Source organism: Parasteatoda tepidariorum, chromosome 9, assembly GCF_043381705.1.
Source record: "Parasteatoda tepidariorum isolate YZ-2023 chromosome 9, CAS_Ptep_4.0, whole genome shotgun sequence".
In the NCBI taxonomy this organism is placed as follows: domain Eukaryota; kingdom Metazoa; phylum Arthropoda; class Arachnida; order Araneae; family Theridiidae; genus Parasteatoda; species Parasteatoda tepidariorum.
The window spans coordinates 85376016-85397768 of record NC_092212.1 but is presented as its reverse complement, the minus strand read 5'-3'; the positions used below and the strand labels follow the sequence as shown (position 1 = coordinate 85397768).

General features: G+C 28.3%; 1 protein-coding gene across 1 annotated transcript in view; it reads left to right on the top strand.

The window, feature by feature from the left end:
* The window catches only part of LOC107456787 (liprin-beta-2), a 52130-nt gene extending 30666 nt beyond the window's left edge, over positions 1-21464 (top strand). The window contains exons 14-20 of the mRNA XM_016074737.4: positions 1640-1784; positions 4634-4843; positions 7595-7720; positions 8524-8643; positions 10352-10540; positions 16541-16684; positions 18688-21464. Of these exons, the coding sequence (XP_015930223.2) occupies positions 1640-1784; positions 4634-4843; positions 7595-7720; positions 8524-8643; positions 10352-10540; positions 16541-16684; positions 18688-18741 (988 nt within the window). The 3' untranslated portion in view covers positions 18742-21464. The remainder of the gene's footprint in view (positions 1-1639; positions 1785-4633; positions 4844-7594; positions 7721-8523; positions 8644-10351; positions 10541-16540; positions 16685-18687) is intronic.
* Positions 21465-21753: the final 289 nt, after the last annotated feature.

The following is a 21753-nucleotide window of genomic DNA, read 5'->3' as shown; positions in this document are numbered from 1 at the left end:
AACACAACAAATTTCAAATCAGAAGTTATCTAATTTATTTCTTTTATTGAAAAAGAAATAATCTGTTTGAAAATATCCCTTCGTAGAAGAAGCTGTAGTAACCAGCTGTATACTTTCGAATCGGAAGTAGAGCAGGTCAAGAGATTGTTGTTGTTTAAATTTATCTAGAAAACACCATCCATTTTGAGTGCACCAACTATTTTACCTAACATTGTCAACTCATTGTCTCCAGCTTGAACTCATCCCTGAGGTCAAGCACTTCTTGAACTACTGTTTCAGTTGTAGTTGTAATTACATAGTAGTACTTACAGTTCATGCATGGTGCATACCGTTTTAAAAAGTCCTTAAAGATACTTATTTTCGATTTTCATTTTTTAAATGCTCTTAAAGGTGGTTTTTTTCATGGGGGGTATTTTAGAAAGTGCTAAATTTTTCCTTTTTCAAAAATGAGGTTTTTTTTCTTTACCATGTCGATTTTCGCTGTTTATTATGCAAAAGGGTGGTTTTCGCATTCAACGTTTTCACAATTCATTCAACCACAATCCGTTTCAGCCTACCGCCGCTCTTTAACGTATCATAACGCCAATCATTTTACATAAAATACTTGCGAGTCAGCATGTGCTGGGTTTGGTGAGATTATTGCACTCTCATGTGCAACTGTGCTGCATTTTGCAAGAGATCTTCTCTATCTCGGGGTTCATTTTCCACCCTCTGAAATCGAACCAAAAAATCTCTCGATCTTTTTATGGTTTCTAATATAATCAAGAAGAGAGTTCATTGTCAGAAACTAGTTATTTTATGATGATCATGTAAGGTCTTTGAAAATTATTTTGCATTTTGTTTATGTATATAGTGCTCAAAAATATTTTTAGTGCTTAAAAAGTACTTAAAAGTTGCTTATTTTTTGTTGAAGGATTTGGCTATGCACCCTGTAAGGGTCAGCTTTGCCTCCTAGAATTACGGAGAATAAATTTTATGAAAACAAATCTGCCACAAGGCAAAGGATGTGTACCATAGAGTAACGTTAATATAGTAAAGAATACCACCTAAGGAATATTTTTGCTTGAGTTTATTTTGAGAAGTATTTTTTAAAAAAATTTAATCTTAGTATTTTCATTACAAGAATGCCACGCAATGGACGAATGATATTAATCCCAGTTGAGAAATCAAGGTAAATTTAATTTTATGGAAGACTTTTTTCTTGCATTAAACTTAATCTTACTTCTTTTAAATGACAGGAAATCCTTAAATTTATTTTTCATTTAGGAGAGAGACTACATTAGCTCTTATTAAAAGTTTAGAAAATGTTTAAATCCCTTAAAATGCTTATGTTTACTGTTAGGATTATTAGGTTATATTATTAGGAGGATTACTCCTAATAATTTAAAAATTCATCTCTATGTGTCCTAAATCATAATTTTCTTTTCTGCGCCTTAGTTTGAACACATTCAGTAATTTTGAATTTGCCCTCTTTTTACTGAAGTCAATATTTCAGTTTTTGATATTGACATTATGCAGAATTTAGTTTCGCACGTTGAAATTAATTATCACAAAAAGCTTCTATATATATATTTACTATATCTTCTAGACTAATGTACTGCTATATGTAAAGTAACTGCTTTCATCTCATTTAATGCAGAAAAACAAGTTTTGTGGAATGGGACAACAACATGATATGTGATTGGCTGATTAGCATTGGACTGAGTATGTATATCCAAGATTGTAAAAAATGGGGTAAAAATGGAGAACAATTATTAAAAGCCACCACCACAGAATTTGAAAAAGTAAATTTATTTATTTTATCATTTATATTAGTTTGATCTTTTGTTGTATAATTTTTGTTTTCATCAAAATGTTTTTTTTTTTCTTCTTTCATTTGTTGGACCAACATATTTATTATTCAAATGAAAATGAAAATCTAATTAAATGAATTCTGCACTATTTAATATTCCACATTGTTAGTGATACATTTGAAACAAGATTTTTATGTATAAAAATGAATTTGTATAAAATTAAAATTTCCATTTGGACTAATTTAAATCCACCTATTTCGCAATATGGTACAATTTCTTTTCGGAATTTACCTAGCTTAAATGTGGAAGGTGCAATTCTACAAAGGGTTTAGTTTGAAAAAACAAAAATCATATTGAACTTGAGCAAATTTAATATTATACTCCTGTTTCTATTGTTTGAAAAGATTCTGTTGATTTTTTTTTTCTAGCTTTAAATTTTACACTGTTCAAGAAAATGCAAAATAAAAGTTTACTTGCGTAAAAAAGTTTCAAAAATGTCTAATTTGTGTTATTAGTTGGAAATGGGTAAAAAAAAATGCCAAAAGTAAAAATATCATTTTAAAAAAAAAGATAAAATATTCCGAAGTAAAAATATCCTATTTCCAACCACTCTTCTAACTCCTGTAAAATTTCAGTTATTTCTGTGCAAATATTCTAAAAACAGTTTACGGCGTTAAACTTTCTTGTTGGTACAGTTGAGCCCTGGTTCAACGAACCCCTATTTACCGAATTTTGCGATATAGTATATTTTATGAAGTTAATGAAGTAGATTTATAGGAAACAATGAATAGTGAGTCTGACAGAGAAGTCGATGATAATGAATCTCCAATGAACACTTTGGAAACAGTTAAAACTTGTTACTGCAGTAGGATGTAAATTAAGGAGTATTTTCTTCTCTTCATGGCATCTAAAAAATACTTTTTAATTTTAAAAAATAAAGCAAATTAGCAAACCTTACTCACAAAATGCTTTAAACTTTCAGATTAATCAGCACGTAATTATTCACCGTATTTTAAGTTCCTGTATAAAAAGTGTAAGATATCTATTAATTTTGTGTATTTGCTTATTAGAGATGTTGAAATCCCACCAGAAATTTCTCACAAAGTATTCTAAGCTATCATAATTGTTATTTTATCCCATGTGAGATACGTGGTTGGGATTACTTGATTTTTCCCTTTTTAAATCCCTATGTAAAAATACAATTCACATCATTTTCAGTGAGATTTGATGCTGTTCTCTCTCCAGTATAATGTTAAAAAAAGTAGCATATGTGAATTGTTTTGCGTGAACCGGTCTTATACTTGCCACCATGCTGTAACGTATACACACACTCACATATATATATATATAGATATATATGTAAACAAAAGGGGGGAAAACAAAGAAAATTAAGAAAAACCAAAAAACAATAAGTTTTATTTACTGCACATACGCTGCAAGTAAATAGAACTCATAAAATATGTTCAAAATGTAAGGAAAACATGAAAAAAATTACACAACAATAAGGAAAGGGAAAAAGAAAAATAATAATAAAAAAATTCTGTAAAAAGGAAAGAAAAAAAATCTGAAGAATGAAAGATATAATCTTTTCATAAACTCACACGATTATATCCGCAAAAAGGAGAGCTTTCTGATATTGTATCAATATTAGAACTTATATATATATATATGTCTATATATCTGTTTGTGTATTGGGCCCTATTCGTAAATACATTAAAACTGACATTTTTTAAAGAATCACTGAGGAACTCTTGACAAATATATTGATATCATATTTTCAACGTTCTAAGTTGATGGATTCAAAATCCAAAACCATTAAAAAGGTATAATTGTTCGGATAAAGTATGTTTTAATGCATCATTTCCTGAGCCAGGATAAAGGAATTTTGCAGCAAGGAAAGGCAATGAGTGTTGGCTGTCCTTAACTTCATTTTTAAATTTTTTTTTACTCTATCAGCAGTACTGATTCTGCCAATTATTAAAGTGAGGGTTTTTATTGAAAAATTCTGCAATACAGTTTTAGGGTGTGCAGAAACTCAAACCAAAGTAAAGAATCCCTGCATCCATTTTACTCTCTTCTTTGACACTTTTAAAAATAATCACTGTAGTAATCCATTATAATGACAATTCAATGAGATTGTATTTATCGCAAGCTTGACCTTAGAAGCAAATATGCATATTTATTGTTAAAGTAGCGATAAAAAGACTGGAAAAAAATAGACATTCACCTCCTTTTTATTTTAATTTTAAACAATCAATTTGATTTAGAATACATATCTAAAGTAGACAGCTTTTACCTGCAGATTGTAGACTGAATTTTTTAGCCCTGTACTGTATAGAACACATTAATACCTACCTACATGAAGAACAAGATTTTGCCAGAAGAAAATAAAATCAACTGCAATACCTTTTGACCTCCTGTTGACCGTGAATGTTGATTCGAATAGTCAGTTTTCAAATAATGATAGATCGTTTGAAGTCTACGGCAATATTTCTAAAAGTAGTAGTTTTTTTTGTAAGAGCAGGTTGTCATCCACAAATTCTTATAAGAATAAGAGGTTAAAACTGTAAAAAGGAAGCTGTTTATTTTTTACTTTTCTGTATTTATACTGGAAATAAATAAACCTTTTTCATATAATATTTCTTACTTAAACAGAAGAAAAATTTATTTTTCTCAAAAACTTTTGTTTTAATAGTTGGAGGTTATTAATTTTTAACTCGTTTTAATTGCGCATCTTTTGTATTAACATTTTGTCATGCTAGTGTATTACGCTGTACTTGTTACAGCAATCTTTTATTGCATAGATTTATGCGAAACACTCTATATATTGTCTCTTCCAGGAACTGAATATAAAGAATCCTCTTCACCGTAAAAAACTTTTGCTGGCCCTGAAGGGATCGAAAGAGATGGCGGGAGAGGAAGTGGAACCTGCGGAAAAGATAGATTATCAGTGGGTGGTGAGATGGTTGGACGACATCGGACTCCCTCAATATAAAGATGCATTCTTTGAAGCTCGAATGGATGGACGGATGCTGCATCATCTCACACTGGTGACTATTCACAATTAGAAAGATTCATTCAAAATGAAAATAGAGATTTGCTACGTTTTGTTTCAGAAATTATTTGTTCTCTTTAAGTTTCAAATATGTTACTTATCAGTTTTAGGAACCATGAAACAAACAGATAGAAAAAATACCAGGTTCTGGTTTATCCATATGGCCAACCAGAAAAATAGGCTTATATGGGGATCATTGATGATAATAAAACTTATTTAATAAGTAAATCTTGCCATCATTGCCGTTAATTATAAAAGATATCATGAATATTATTGTGAGTGTCGATAGATTTTATTTCGGTATTGAAAATATTAACCAATGTAAAAATAACATGAATTAGTTCAATTTTTTCTTACTCTATATGCGATATTAAAATTCAGCACTTATGGAGACCAATGTTTGTGTCAGTGACAACTGATGTACTTTGATCTACTTTTCTGAGTACCAGCTCATTAGCCTTTAACCAATAATACCTGAAAATTGATTAAAAGTTTGCCAGCAGATGGCTCTGCTTATGAATGAAAAAACAATAGGCAATGTTTTCAAAGTAATAAACTATAAAAAAAAATTTCAAAATAAGCATCATTGGTCAGTAATAACAAGGTGCAGTTTGGGAATAAAGTTAGCAAATACCCACTTAAATTTTTCAGTTGGAATGATCAGAAAATATTTTTTATGATTAGCAAAGACTTCTGTCCTGGAATTTAGTAAAAAAGTTTGAAATCTTTTAAAATCTTCTAGTTTCCTAAGCAGAATACAGCAATCCTAAAAATTTTTTATCCTTAGGTTTTTCAATTGATTTTTTATTGGTATGTTTGATCCTCAATCGAGAAATAATACACTACATGTAGGGGTGCACAACCTTTGACCCGTTGTAGCACCTGAACCTGAAGCAAAAATAAAAAACTATTATATTTTTTAAAAAAAACAATCAAAAATTTTGAATTGCACATTTTAAGTTTTTGAACACGCTAAATCTTAATCATTGCAGTCTTTTGATCTCTATTTTCAGTGATTATCACTAAGAATTTCCAAAGTTTTGAAAATATCAAAAATTTTGACATTGCGACAATCCGGAATGGTGTTCTTGTCTCATATTATGTCAAAGCTAAGTCTATGTGCACCACTGAATGTCTAATAGAACATTCCAAATCAGTTCCATTGGTGTCAAATGTGCACTTATTCTTTTAATTTTATCAAAAGAAACTGCATTTCACCTCATTGTATAAGCATGCATTGTGAAACATTGTTGATAATAATTTAAAAGTGTGGATTAAAATTTTAATCAAAAAATCAATTTCAATTCTATGCCTTTAAAGTGGTGGGTCAAACACTACAAATGTTATGATGAAACAATTCATGTTATTTTTAGTGTGTATTTATTCTTGTAAAATAAAACTGAAAAATGTTTTGCATTGATTTGCATTTGGAGGAAATAAACCACCACAATCTACAAATGTCATTTTTGAATTATGTAATATTATATTCAATATTTATTTGATTTGCTTATTTTATAAAAATGTGTAAAAAACTCAGATAAACTTTGTGTAAAACTTTTTGTGATACTTGTAGTTTCTTTATAAATAACCTTAAAAATCAAATACTTTGTTAATAGCCTATTCTTTTAGCCTATTAACAAATACTTTGTTAATAGGCTAATAGAAAATGCTTGCAATATGAGGAATAATTGTTAAAATCTTAACTAAAATTTATGAAAATGTAAGAAGTTACTAAATTTTCCATTAAATTATAAAAGTGAGAATAAACAATTGATATTTCATAAAAGATGCTAGGAAATAAAATGCTGATCTTTCATGAAAATCTCATTAGTTTTAAAAGAGTTTCAAAACACCTCATTCGTCCATTTTATTAAGCAATCATAAGAAACGTGTGGTTCCTTGTGCGTCTTCTCGTGAATCATAATCCATACAGCTCTAGCTGTTGGTAATTGCAATAATGGATTATGCTATTTTAGTTTTTTATAGCTCTTTTTTTTAACAATATTAAGCGCTTTGACCTATGTCCACATTACAAATAAGTTGTTCGTATTAATACTCAAAATAATTATTTCTGGATATTAATTTGAATCCTATTTGCTTCCTATTAAGTCAATTCAATTAGATAATACTGTAACTGTATTATCTAATTGATTACTTGCAATCAATTAGATAATACAGTTACAGTATTCTAAAGCTTAAATATTAATAAGAAAGCGTATTCACTTGATTATATTGTTTGTCTAAAATCTGTCAGTTAAAATTTGCTGTGAATGAACTGACTTATTGTGTTCCGTCAGATTTTATGTTTGGGCTTAATAAACTTGTTCTTTTAATGAAATTACTCTACACATCATAGAACAATTGCCCAATATAAATTTTTTAAATCACCTATAAAGTTTGGTCAAGTAACATAATGACACATAAAATGTTCAGTTAGGATTTTCTGCAGTTTTTGCATCACTTCATATAGAGTTGTATTATGCATGCATTATTTATTTCTTTAAGAAAAGAAGAAAAAAATTAAATTTTTTTTGAACATTTTATTTTTCTTATTTGTTTTAAAGTCTGTATTAATCAAAGTCATCCTCCGTTTTTCCGTGTTCTATATACTTCTACCTAATCAGCAAATCTCATTCTATTTAATTTTAATAAATTTTATTATATCAATATCCTTGTAAATTTTGAAAAAGTTATTTTCTGTTTTGTATTTGTTGTTCTTTTATAAGAAGTAAAATAATTTTTGTAGGATGATCTGTCTCATTTGAAAGTCACAAATCTTCTTCATCACATCAGCATCAAAACAGGAATTCAAGTGTTGAGAGAAAATAATTTCGATCCTCTCTGCCTCAGGAGGAGATCACTTCCTGACGATGTAAGAACAATTCTTTAGCAAAATTGCGAGATTTTTTAATTCTTTTTTGAAAATGGTGTGACTGCTAAATGCTTATGCATGGTGCGAGGCGTTTTTAAAAAGTGCTTAAAGGTGTTTATTTTTTGTTTTTCGTTTTTTAAAAGCTCTTAGATATGCTTTTTTTATGGGGTGTTTTTAAAAAGTGTTTCATTTTCCCGTTTTCGAAAAAGAGATTTTTTTTAGCATGTAAATTTTTGCCACATATTATACGAAACCATACTTTTCACATTGCTCTATTCAACGCTTTCACAATTCATTCAAACTTAATGGATTTCGGCATTTCGTCGGTCCATAGCATACGAAAGCACCCATCATTTTACATGTTCAATGAAATACTTGCAGGTATGTGCGTATACTGAACTGAGGTTTGTGATATTCTTGCTCTCTCATGTGCCTTTTCATTTGCAAGATATTCTCAATTTCAAGCTGCATTTTCCACCTTCTGAAGTTGAACCGAAAAATCTCTCGATCTTCTCGTGGTAGCTAATATAACCAAGAAAAAGAGTTCTATATGTCAGAAACTAATTATTTTATCATGATCATGTAAACTCTTAAAGATTATTTTGCATTTTGTTAATGTATAGGGTGCTTAAAAATATTTTTTGAGTGCTTAAAAAGTACTTAATAGGTGCTTAATTTTTGATGAAAGATTTGGCTACGTACCCTATTATATGAGTGAGCTTTTTTTAATCATCAATAGAAATGATTTTGCAAAAATTGTTATTTGATGCAAATAGATTATAGTTGTTTCACCCCCCCCCTAGTGTCCTCCCAATGATGTGAGCCGCTGGACCAATCACAGAGTGATGGAGTGGTTGAGGAATGTTGATCTATCAGAATACGCACCTAATTTACGCGGAAGTGGTGTACATGGAGGTCTTATGGTGAGTATTCTCTTCTGTATCTTAATTTATATTCCCCCATTGCCTATTTAAAAAGGCTTTCATTCAAACAATAAATTTCACTTTCTATTTTATTCCCTGTAAAGTTTATTAGTTTAAGATTCAAAGTTGAATTAATATTTGCAAATTTAAAAGGCTTTTCACTCCAAAAAGTGGATAATGCATTCTATTTTATTTTTAACAAAGTTTATTAGTTTCTGATTCAAAGTTTATTAGTATCTAAGTGTATTTTAATCTTCTGTTCTATAAGAAAGTATTTCTTACATGTAAATACATCTGACCTGAAAAAAATAATCTGTATAAAGAAATTGCTTAAGAAACAAAAAAGAAATGTGATTTTTTGTTATGAGATATGTATTGTAAATAATCAGAGGCAAAATAGCGATATAATTATAAATTTAATAATGTTTAAGAATCAGAATTTCTTTAAAAAGAAATTTACCTTAGTTTTTAAATTTAAAGTGAAAATTAAGCATGTCATCCAATCCTGGAAACAAATCATAATTTTAGCTAGTAGCTTTTACAACCCAATCAATGTAGTTTGAATAAGTTTTGTAAGAATCATTCGAATAAGTATTGTAAGAATCAGTTTGAATCAAAATACTTTTTAGAGCTTAAATATTTTAAAACCAATTTTTTATTGTAAAATACTACTGAAAATAGAGTTTTTTATCTTAATGTCTAATCCAATATTACTGCTGTTGAATGAAAATGGAAAATTAAAGCAACTCAGTTAAAAAGTCTAAAAATCAAATTATTTTAAGTGAAAAGAAGTATTGTAAAAAAAATTTCTTCGAGATACGGTACATTTCTAGGGATAAAATTGTTCACAATTATCACAGAAAAAAGAATTTGAATTTTTCAGCTTCATCGATTAGCTATATAGTTTTATTCTTCTAAAAAAGATAATATATCCAATTTTTTTTTCTTCTCATTATTCCATTAAATGTCATTTTAAATTTTCTTTCCACAGAAATATTTCAACTCATAGTGTTTTCAATACAAAATAGATTCATATGGTTAAAAACTCGTATCTTAATCTTGTTATCTTTTAAGGTGATATTTTACAAAATAATTGATTTTATTTCTATTTAAACAAATAAGTAAAGTAAGTAATGAACTATAATTTGCTATGATCATTAGATTTTTTTTTATTTTTTCTAGTTTGAATGAATGTTGTTTAAAAAAATATGTATTACTTCAAAAAAAAATAAAATAGAAAATAATTGTTAGCCTTCTTTCAATAGAAATGGATGCTTGCATGAAGGTTCTTGGTATTGCTTTCTTGTTCTGGAAGGTTCTTGTTTTATTTATTTATTTTTTTTTTTTTACATTGTCTTTGATATTCTTTTCCGCACTTGTTAAGTATGTTAACTTGTTTCATTGCTAATGTTTATTTTTTGAAGGTATTAATAAAGGAGTAAAATTAGCAACAAACAATACATTAGGGCTATAAATTTGCTACATAATGGAACAATAATGGTTTCAAACAAGCTTAGCAAAATAAAAAAAAATTTTCATTCTGAGCACATCTAAAACTGTTTTAAGTTGCTGTTTGTTACATCAAGAAAACAAAGTAATATCTTTTTTATATCTTCTCTATTTCCCCCCTTTTTTTCACAAATATTAGACACATTTCCTTTTCTTTGAAAACCAAATATTTATTTTTAATAATGTTTGTTCCACGCAGATGTACGAACATCGCTTCAATGCCGATTTGATGGCAACCCTTTTGAACATTCCACCCAGTAAAACTCTGCTGCGACGACACCTCACTACTCAGTTCAAATTGGTGGTGGGCCCTGACACGATACAGAAAAAGAGAGAATCGGAGACCCGACCCGATTTTGTGCCGCTCTCTCCGAGTGCCAAATTCAAGGTGAGTACATTCATCTTTAAATTCTTCCATATTGGTTAATTGTCCACTTTGTTTAACAAAATATCTCCTCCATCGCAAATAATTTGGTGAAATTAAAATTTTGAAAAGTGCTGCTGAAATGGAATTCAGTAGTCTGTTTATAAAATTTAAGCTATTGAAATAAAAGTTGTATATATGTGTTCATCAAATCAATTCTTTTTTTAAAAACCACTTGACAGAATGTGATGTAGAATTTTTTTATTATTGTTATTCTCTCTCTTACAAAAAGAAATTCTTTTTTGTTTTCTGTGTTCTTTTCTTGTTTTCTCGGTGTAATTATCTCTTATAGAGGTTACATGTATTTACACTATGTATTATTAATTATTTTGTTTTTAATTTCTTCTTTATTTGAACGTATCTGATTTCAAATATACATTCATATTGCTTGGGCTATATTAATACAATATCTGAAAGCACTGTTTTAGCGAATTTAATTGCATGAATTAAAGACAGGATTGTATTTTTCAAATGTGTATTTTTCTAATTTTTATTCGTTATTTTTAGTTTTTATAATTTTTAATAATTTTTCTTGAATTTATGTTCTTTTTATTTTTTGTGTTCTTTTCTTGTTTTCTTTGTATAGATATATATATACAGTCGAATCCCGCTATAGTGAACCGTCTGCGGACTCAGTAATGTGTCCACTATAACCAATGGTTCACTATATCCAAATTTTTTGAAGAATATTTTTTGCATAAGAGAGTTGAATGATTGAAAATTTGCTTTGCAATTTTACATAAGTTATTTAAAAAATTATTAACTAATTAACAGATAATAAAGCAAAAATTGATGAAAAAAAGTAATTACGTCGCTAAATATTAGTTTTATTTTCACTTTTTATGAAAAAAAAATTGTGACTTTTGATTGAACATAATTTGATTTTAAATAGAGTTCATCAATTTTCTTATCTACAATGTGCAAAGAATGCAAGATTTTTACATTTTTAACTAGATTTCGAACCATCTTAACAAAGCATCTTCTACGTTTTCTCTTTCAGCTCCACCCAGTTTTTTCGTTGAAACCATGTTTTTGTTGTCGTATGCCGCAAGAATTGCACTTCGATTTTTTCAAATGTTTTAAACTGTAGATTTTGACAAGGAAAATTCCTTACACAGTGTCGATTGATTGGTTCCATCTTCAATCCGCTTTACAATTTTAACTTTGTCCTCTATTGAAAACGCTTTTCTCTTTGGAGAATTTGTCAATCATCACTGCTTTTGAAATAAAAATCTTGTCTCAAATAGATAATGTTAAAATATGAAGAGAGCAGCTGTAGAATGAGTAAAATTGTTCCCCTTCTTGATTGTCAAGAGGTGATTTGTAAAGAAAATGGTTTGAACAGATAAGAAAATTCCAAAAATTCAGCAGGTGGCCAAGTTAGCTAGTTGTAGAGCAAGCTTGAGGAAAAGAGACAAAGCGAGGCTTGTCAGGGAGGGGGGAGCATAAGATAAATGATCTGTTTGACATTTATTACAGTATAGTTAAAAGTGATAAGCATAAAGGAGTGAAATATGACACATTTTAAAGGAATGCATTCATTTTCAGTCCCAACACCTGCAAGTTTAAAGATGGAGGACTGAAAAAGATATTTAAAGAAATGAAATTCGAGTCCACTATAACCGAGTTACCAAGCCTTAAGCTGTTCACTATAAGCGTTAAAAATAACATTATTTAAATAGGAATACGAACGGGACCACTAAAAAACTTCACTACATCCGAGTGTTCACTATATCCCAGGTTCACTGTTCGAGTGTATATATATATATATATATATATATACCTGCCGACTTGTAATCTCTCCAAAGATGATTTATCCTAGTGGTAGTAAGATTAAAATTGAATTACATTGTTAGGCGACCTTTCTTTGCATTTGGCGTAAGCTTTAACCCACCAGAGTGAGATTATTATTTATTATACATTCATATATATATATATGTGCGTGCGTGCGTAGAATTTATTTAAATGTAGATGTGGTCAAAATCATTTTGAATTAATTTATAAATACAAGGAATAAATACAAGCATACATTTTACTACCTCTTTAAATGTAAATATAAAATTTTACACAAATTGCGTATAAATTGGTAGGTAAGTATATATATATATATCATGAAACTTGTGTAAAGTTCATTACTGAAATCATGGAAATTTAATTTTCAAAGAACCACCAACACCATATCAAGCTTATGGTTTATAACCAGCCATAAGCTTCACTTTCTAGATCCTTAAAATTGAATACTTATTAGGGGTCGGTCTGAAGGACCCCCCTTCAATCAGTGACATCAATTATCGAACTCCCATCCTTACCAAAATTCGTCACAGGAGGGGAAAGAAGGCAGGAAGTACATTTCAAAGGAGCTAGTTTAAAAGTGTAGATACAAAATTGGCTATTTTTAACTGAAAGATATTCTTTCTCAAATTTTTTTTTAAAATTTGCATATTTTATTTTAACATATTTCAAATCTTACAATATTAATTATCAAGGAATAAAATATTATTTTCATTTAAATATTTTAATTTGTTTTAAATGTTTAATCTTTATGTGTTTAATTTTAATGTTGAATCTTTTAATATTTTTCTTCTTTTTTCAAATATTTTTTGTGGGTCAATTGCTTAGCATGACAATGATAGAAATTTATTTTTATAATTTAGAATCAAAGTTTTTTTTTAATATTTTTTTCATGTAATATTTTTTTTTTTTTTTTTAATATTTTTCTCATATAATCAAAGTTTTTTTTTCAGGTATTAAATAAATAAAATAGAATGTGTTTTCTACATTATATAATTTATATTATATTGAGAATTGTTAAATAAATATGTTTAAATGGGCCAAAACTCGACAGATTTATATTTTTAGGAGCCTCCTTTATGTGGGAATAGCTGATAAGTTATGGTCCCAATCATTTAATCAGGAGATAAATTAAAAATTTGAATCTCTAAATCTTATTTCCCAAACTTGGAATTTACTCTAAAATAAGTTTGTGATGTAAGTTTTTTTAAAAGTTTTTCTCATTGTAAAGCACACATTTTAGAAAATATTGAAATGTGTAATTTTAAGGGTCAAATACTAAGATTGAAATTATTAAAATTATATCTTTGCCATATAAGATAATATCGTTTAATGGTAAATGAAAAATATTAAAAATAAGGAAAAACCATTATTATCATTTATTTCTTTGTTATCATTATTCATTTGTTATCATTATTCTTTTATCATTATTCTTTTATCATTAATCATTATTATTATTTATTTTAATCATTTATTTCTTTGTTTATTTTATTTGTTTATTTATTTTTTTGCAAAATGTTTTCTTTGAATGACTGAATTTTATTAATGGATGCAGGGAATTTTTGATTTATTTAATTTGTTCTAAAAGCGTGATAAAACATGTAAAAATAGTGCTAAAATTGTTAAAAATGGTTTCAAATTCATTGTACATGTCATGTTTGTGTGCTGTTTTAAAACTTAAATTATTATCTTCCACTGTTTTTTAGTAGAATATCTTTATTTACGTTAGGAATATTGCATTTTAGTACAGAGTATTTTTCTATTTTAAGATCAAATGTTATTCGAGTAAAACGTTCTACATCTCTTACTTTTATAGTTTTTTTCCTGGGCTAAGAAATTAGAGTTTTTAAATAAAAAAATAAAAATTGTAAAGTCAGTTCTACTTTTTCAAAGATTTATAGAAAATTACTTCAGAAGAGATTTTGAAAAAATTTTCTTTTTGAAAATTCGAAATTATCACTATCCAAACTTAACTCAATCAATGACTAACACTTATTAATTACATTAAGTTTTGATTTAATGGTTTCATTTTAATTGCAATGATTCTTCGTAACTTCTTTTTTACTGAACATTGAATTGAGTCATGTGGGTTTAACGAAATTTAATTGTTCAAACAAAAGTTTATGATATTTACTTATAGTGCTTTCTTTCTTTTTTCAAAGTTTTTGAAAATCAAATTCAAAGTTTAACTCAAAATGTAATAAGGAAAGCATCTATTTTTTAATTATTAATTATTTTTAATTGTAAACTTCCCATATATATATATATATATAGTATATATGTATGTATGTATATCGAGAAAGAAAGAGAAACATTTCTGCCTTTTATTATTATTTTTTTATTTACGAGTATTTGTTAATTTTGTTCACAAAACATAGTGCATGAATCATATCATTGCCTCACACTAAATTCATAGCCATATTCCGAGTACAAATTTACTTTGAGAATAATGACAAATTATTTGTATATGCTATTTCTTAAAAGTTATTTGTTTTTTATAAAAATATACCTCCCAACATCTCTCGATTTATCAGGAAATTTCCAACACTGATTGAGAATGGTAGTAAATTTTACAGTTTAACATTAAACTTGATGTTATAAAAGTATATGTTGTATGTAAAAAAAGGAGAAAGGGGGAGAGAGAAGATTATCATCTTCGGCAGCGAAAAACATTAAACAGAAATGTTTGAGCAATCACATCTATAACAGTTTTCAGTTAAGTCTGAATTTCAGAGCCGAAACGAAAAATTAATAATTGCAAGATTTTCCGTTGTCTAATATATATATTTAATTGTCATTTTATTTGTAATTCCTATTTTATATATTTCATTTACCTATTGCAATTCAAATTAAAATCTAATTTGTAATTAGTTAAAGAGTTAGCAAAAATGTTTGTTTCATTTCAACATAGTTTCAATTCATTTTAAAATTAAATGGTTGAAAACATATGATTTGCATTTGGATATAAAATACACATTAAGTGCATTCATTGGATTCTTGAAGTAGCTCTAAAGAATTTAAGTATAGCTTTCTCAGAAGCGATTTTTATAACCTTTTGTAATCACGAAATCAATTCTTGTAGTCTTGTATACCATTTAAAGTTATAAGTAATTTCTAGTTACATCATAATAAATATTCAAATACATATTCCAAATTGAATGGTCAGTTGAGTTCATCAAAATTTTAAAAAAACATCTCATCATTACTTCGTGTTTCAGTTTTGTATTTCAATATTAAAAGCAGTTTTTTGTTCTTGTGCTTTTTATTTTACAGATTTTTCACCTGATGCTTATGTTCTTTATCCTTTTTTTCTAAAGGAACTTGATGCTAAAGCAATTTTTTTCTTTTTAACATATATTTAGAAAGGTTTAATGATGTTTACTTAAAAATTAGAACTATTACATTTCAGGATTAATCTATTCTTCCCTTTATTTTACGCGTAAACTTCGCTTTGTATTTTAAATCAAATTGAGCTGAAATTCTCAGCTTATATTTTTACTCTTTTTCGTTACATTTTGGTAAGCACTTATTAGACATCTTAAATGCACAGTCAAAATGATACAGTCCAAATTGCTGTAGACTATTAATTGCATTCATGATTCATCATATTCATTATTTAAATAAATAATAACAATCTGGGAATAATAAAATGTAAAACTCATTGAAATTTTTTCTATTTAATATCACTTTTAGTCAATATTTATTTTTCAAAAAAATTTTTTTTCAATTTAATAGAGTATGACTTCACAACAAAAATATTTAGCATAATTTATTCGCTAAAAATATTGAGAGATATTTTATGAAAGGCTTTATTTTGGAGAATATACGACTTAGTTTTACTATTGTAGCTGCCTAACTTCGCTGGTACTACAAGTATTCTAATTATCGCCTCTGCTCCATTTCTGAAGTTTTGTCCAGGTGCATTAAATGTGGAAGAGTTCAAAAGTTGTTTAACATCTCACTGTTTTCCCCTTTTGCTCAATATATGTTCCTTCCTTATAACTTTTGGACACACTCAGAATACTATGATATGTGTTTTGAAATCAGGAGAATTTATGCATCCACTACAATATGCCAGTAACTAAATTTGTTTTTGCAACCTTTGAATTTGTCTGTATTCCATAAAGGCACTTTTATGTAGCTATTCTAAAGAAATATCTTTTTTATTTTTAGAATGTGAAGAGGGGTGGTCCATTCTCTCTGGGGAGGAAAAGGAATAAAGTGGAGTATGTGTGTCCTCTGAACTTTGATTTGGGATCATCACTCTTGATGCTCAATGACAACAGAACAGAGGAAGAAAAGTTCCTCATGAAAGAGGTGAGATTAGCGTGGTGTCATATGTGTCTCTTGAATATTGAAATCATTTTATTTTATTTTAACCGGAGTTGAACAGCCAACCCAATTTTGGGAGGTTTATGACTACTCATGTTTAACTCCATAGCCTTGTCATTTTTTGAATCCAATCCAGAAGACTAGAGAACTCCTGGATAAAGTATGGGCAGAAATTTGCCTTTGTGGAGAACTTTTTGATGGAGCTAACCCGCAATTGTGTTAACGTGGTGAGGAAAACCACAAAAACTTCCCATTCACTAAAATTGAAAGTTAAAATTTCTTTTCCAAATTCTCGAATCTGTTGCCCCTCAAAATTTAGTCAATTGAGGCAGCATAAGAATTGGTTTCTTTTTAGGCATTAACAATACAAATTCAGGCTGCAAACATTTCTAAAATTTTGTTCTTCTTAACTTTTAACTAAATACATTATTTATTTTATATGTTTGTTTTTTAATTAAAGTATTTGTGTAATTTTTTAAAAAATTTTGGTTCATTGTAGAAGCATAAGATGAGATTCAAATGATTTTGTCTTTTATGAGGGTAAGCTTTTCTGCATTACCACTAAAAGGCTTAGGATGAAACTGTCAGCCCTATTATTTAGTTCTTTTTATTTTACTATTAAACTTTGAGATTGGAGAGCTCCAAAGAGCACATTGACCAGAGGTCTATTGTACTTAAACCCGAAAACACGTTTAGCAAGAAAGCCCCTATGGCTGAAATAAATTTCAGCAAACACCTTAGACGAATATCTTTCCGTTCCCAGACCTTAATGCAGTGTTGTCCTAAATGCAGAATAGACCTTACAATCACAAACAGGGGTCTGTCCCAGGCCGAATTTATAACCGTTTAGCGGTACCTTCACAAAATCAACTTTAGGAAAAACGGTAGTTTCACAAATTCAATTTTAGGAAAACGGTTGAATACTTTTTCTTAAAATTTTATTTTTATAGCCCTTAAGAAACGATAAATCAATATTTTTGTGTTGATTTTTTAACATAATTTTTCACAAATTATGTCTACATTTTTGCAAAATAGGTACCTCTCAGAAAAACCTAGACAGACCCCTGACAAAGTATATGTCGTGGTGTCTCTTCTTCAAGGTGACAACCTCTGCAAAGAGGATTAGATTCAATATCCATTGTGTATAGGTGTCTCTTGAGGTTAAGTGAGAAGAGCAATGATCTTCCTCAGACTGTTCCTGTTTAGCTTTAGAAGCTCCTTTTGACGCGCACTGGGACTGTCACTATTCATCTCCTTAGCTTGTTGCTGACCGCCTGTGTTGCGCCATTGCTCATGGGCAATTTTGATGTAGAGCTTGAATAAAGATGCCTTGAAAGAGGTGGGAGAAATTCCCAAGGCTGGTTCAGGGCCCCATAAAGATTGCAACAGCTCGTGCTGCTTCATCAGCTAACATATTTCCAAGAATACCCATATGTCTTGGGACCCAATGTAGGACCACAAAGGACCGGGAAGCACTCCCACACTAGCAGAGAGGTGAATTTGCACTGTGACAGTGATAGGAGAGCAGCCAATACATATATGAAGCGGATATATTCAGGGGGGATGTAGGAAAAGTCATTTACTAAATAGCAATAATATGATAACAGTAATGCAATAGCATTTTTTTTCTACCTAACACACCTTTTTTTCCCTAACTCAAAAACGCTAAAATCACATTTTTCTACAATAAATTTATATTTTTGAAAAATATAAATTTATTTTTTGAAAGCTGTAAACTATTCATTTAGAATAATGTGTTTTCTTAGAGGTATGTAAATATATCACTTATTTAATTCAACAAAAGAAGTTAAAATTTTGGAAAAATATCGTATTTATAGAATTTTTTACTATAAGAAATTTCACTAAAGTGTTTTAAGTAATTAATTTATGGAAACTTATTATTTTTTTAAAAAAAACATTAATGTAAAGTGATTTGTGTAGTGAAATGTTCATAATAATCATCTTGAATTATATTTTTACTTTTCCAGATGGTCTTAAAGAATGAAACTGTTTTGGAAAATATGCCAGCTTCTAATGTGTGATGACATCCTCCATCAAAAGATTCACTTCATATTTTCAGTATTTTCTTAAAGGCATACCACATACATTTTTATTACATTTCACTGCATTATTTTTATTCTGACAGTCATATTTTCCATTTCTTAACAAATTTTTGGTGTTTTAAAATGCTTATCTGTCCTAAAACAGTTTTAAAACTTTCTTACTGACAACTTATAACTAATATAGAGTGTAAAAATTTTGTAAAGAGATTTTAAAAAAATCCCATCATCATTCATCCTTTTTAACAGTTTGATTTCACTCTTTGATTGATGTACAAGTCCTCCTGAAATCTTGTTTGTTGTTATTGTTAAATCTTCATCTTAAAGGCATTGTTTTTCCCTTTTGCAAGGCTGCCAACTGCTATGCATTTTGCAAAACATTTATAAGAGTTGTAGACAAACTAAATCTTTCAGAATTTTAGATTATTTTGCCTACATTTTAAAATTCTCACCAAGAATCAACTGGAAGGAAGTGGTTTTTTATGTGAACTTTTGAATCAAATTGACTACAAAAATCATATATTAAAACATAAATTTTTCTACAAAAGAAATTTTCTAGAAAGCATAGAAAAGTGACCGCTCTGGTTCTTGTCGTATAACAGTCCAAATATAATTTCTTTTAAATGTGTGTTTACCTTTTTAACCCTCCAAAACTGAGATTTTAGGAGGGACGAAAATAATTTAAATTGTTCAAGTGTGTCTGTTTGATTAAAAAGGAATTTATTGTTTGAAATTTTAAATAGTCTTTGATAACAGAAGTATTTTTAAAGTATATTTAAAATATTGTCTATCTGAGGATCTTTTGTGTACTCATTTATTGAAACATTTTACATCATGAAATGCAGAAAAACTGTCTGATATAAATATAAAAATACAGCTTTCAAAATACTTATTTTTGCTTAAATGTAATAATTAATTTTTACTTGTTACTAATGTTAAATGTTTGTAATCTGATAAAGTGTTATCCATTGTTTTAACTTTTTTTATCCTCTACAAAAAAAAGAAGAAAACTCAGAATTAAAGATGTTTGTATTAAAACATTTCTATTACTTTTTTTAGAAGAATTCACAGAAGGGCTTTTATGATGAGAATATAGATGGGAAAACAAATATATGCATGTCTTGCATATATTTTTTATTTTTCAATTAAGTATGAAGAATGAAGTTCTTAAAATCTGTGAAAATAGTTTCCAAAAAAATTCTACTGACTTTTTTTTTACGTGGAGACTTTTAAGTTAGAAATGGAATAACTTTTGTGAAACAGAAATAAGAAATATATTTTGGGTGGAAAAGAAATTTTTATAACTTTATGTGTTGAAGTTAGGTTGATGAAATAAAGATGACTCTTATTAATAGATCTAGATAGATTGTAGCTGTAGATACAAACTACTTAAAACACCATTTAAAAAAAAAACTTCATGCTAGTAGAAAACTCAGAGATTCCCCCTCCCCCTTACTTTGGAATGGGGGTTTTCAAGTGAAATGATTAATCATATAAGTATATTTTTATGCGTCGAAAGGATAAGCAAAGAATGTTTTTTTTTACACAATACTGCAAGACAAATGAAAGAGGGGTCAGTAGCTCTGTTGCAAGGAGGGGGGAGGGACAATTCAAAATGCATGGTATGAATGAAATTCATTGCAAAATAACAGTATCTATAACGTTGTATGTGAGATTTTTATTTTGGACACAGTTAAAAATGCATGTCTAAGAGAGAACGACACAGATATTTAAAAAATAAATGTACACGGATTCCGACAAACTTCTTTTGTGAAAAATTGATTTTTCCTCTTCTTTCTTTCAAAGAATATATTAATTTATCCTAATAAATTGGAAATGCGATGTTTTTCATTTGTCTAAATAATGTAGCATATTTTTTAAATAAATTTTTTTTAAAAAGATGATAGTAGTCAGTTTTTTTTTAAAGAGGTTGTTAAGGATTCTATAAATTTACAATAACTGTTAATAAATTCGCGTTGTACGAATCAAAATTTTTTAAAGAACCACTTTATGGTGTAGTGTTTTGAAAATGAATAATGGATTGTTACATACGTAATATACTCAGGAATTTTTTCCCTGCTATTATGGATGCTTTAGTGTTTAACAACATAAGTATGAAAATCCTCATTTAGTTGTTGAAATTGGGCTGGACGTTAAATAGGTGTTCCCATTTTCTTAAACATGACCATTTCAAGCTGTGTTCAGAATGAAAAAAAAAAAAACTCACCTACAATGTGCAAGTATATAAGGAAATTTTGTTTATAACTATGTATTTATTATTGTGATTACAATTGACAATTAAAGTGTCATCTCACTACCAGAGATCAGATTTCTCAATGGCAGAGATCTCAGTTTTTTTTTATTTATTTATATTTTGCTATAACTCGTCATCATAATCCGTTGCTTTAAGCGACTGCCAAGAACAACTTTAGTGTAGGAGGCTGATCTCCTGATAATACCAAACAGATGATTTTATAAATAAAAGAATTTATCATAATTTAATGACTTTGTTAGTAGAAAATAATAATGTGTGACCAGTGAGTCTACAACATTTTGTACGATCTGTAACATTATGTTGCAACCTATACAAGCTGTTAAAAATTTCTGATTTTTATTCTGCAGAAATTGTTGCACTGTTAAGATTCTATTTTGAACCAAAAACTGTATTCAAGATATTTTAATAAACTGAAAGTTATATGTTTTAATTTATTTGTTGTATACCAAACACAAGCATTACACTTTTCTAAAAAATTATAAACTCTACTCAATTTTTTAATGGCTTGTGGGATCCGTTGAAAGTGCTTTTATTTATTTATTTTTTGTTAACATTTAAATCGTCAAACTTCCAACAATATGTTTTATAGTCATGCACCTGAAGTGAATGCAATAGAAGGATCTCTTAAAAAGAAAAAAAGAGCTTCATTTTATTGTTTAAAAATTTTACCGTTTAATATTTAAGAATTATTTTGTTAGATTATCTTGGTACTATTTTTG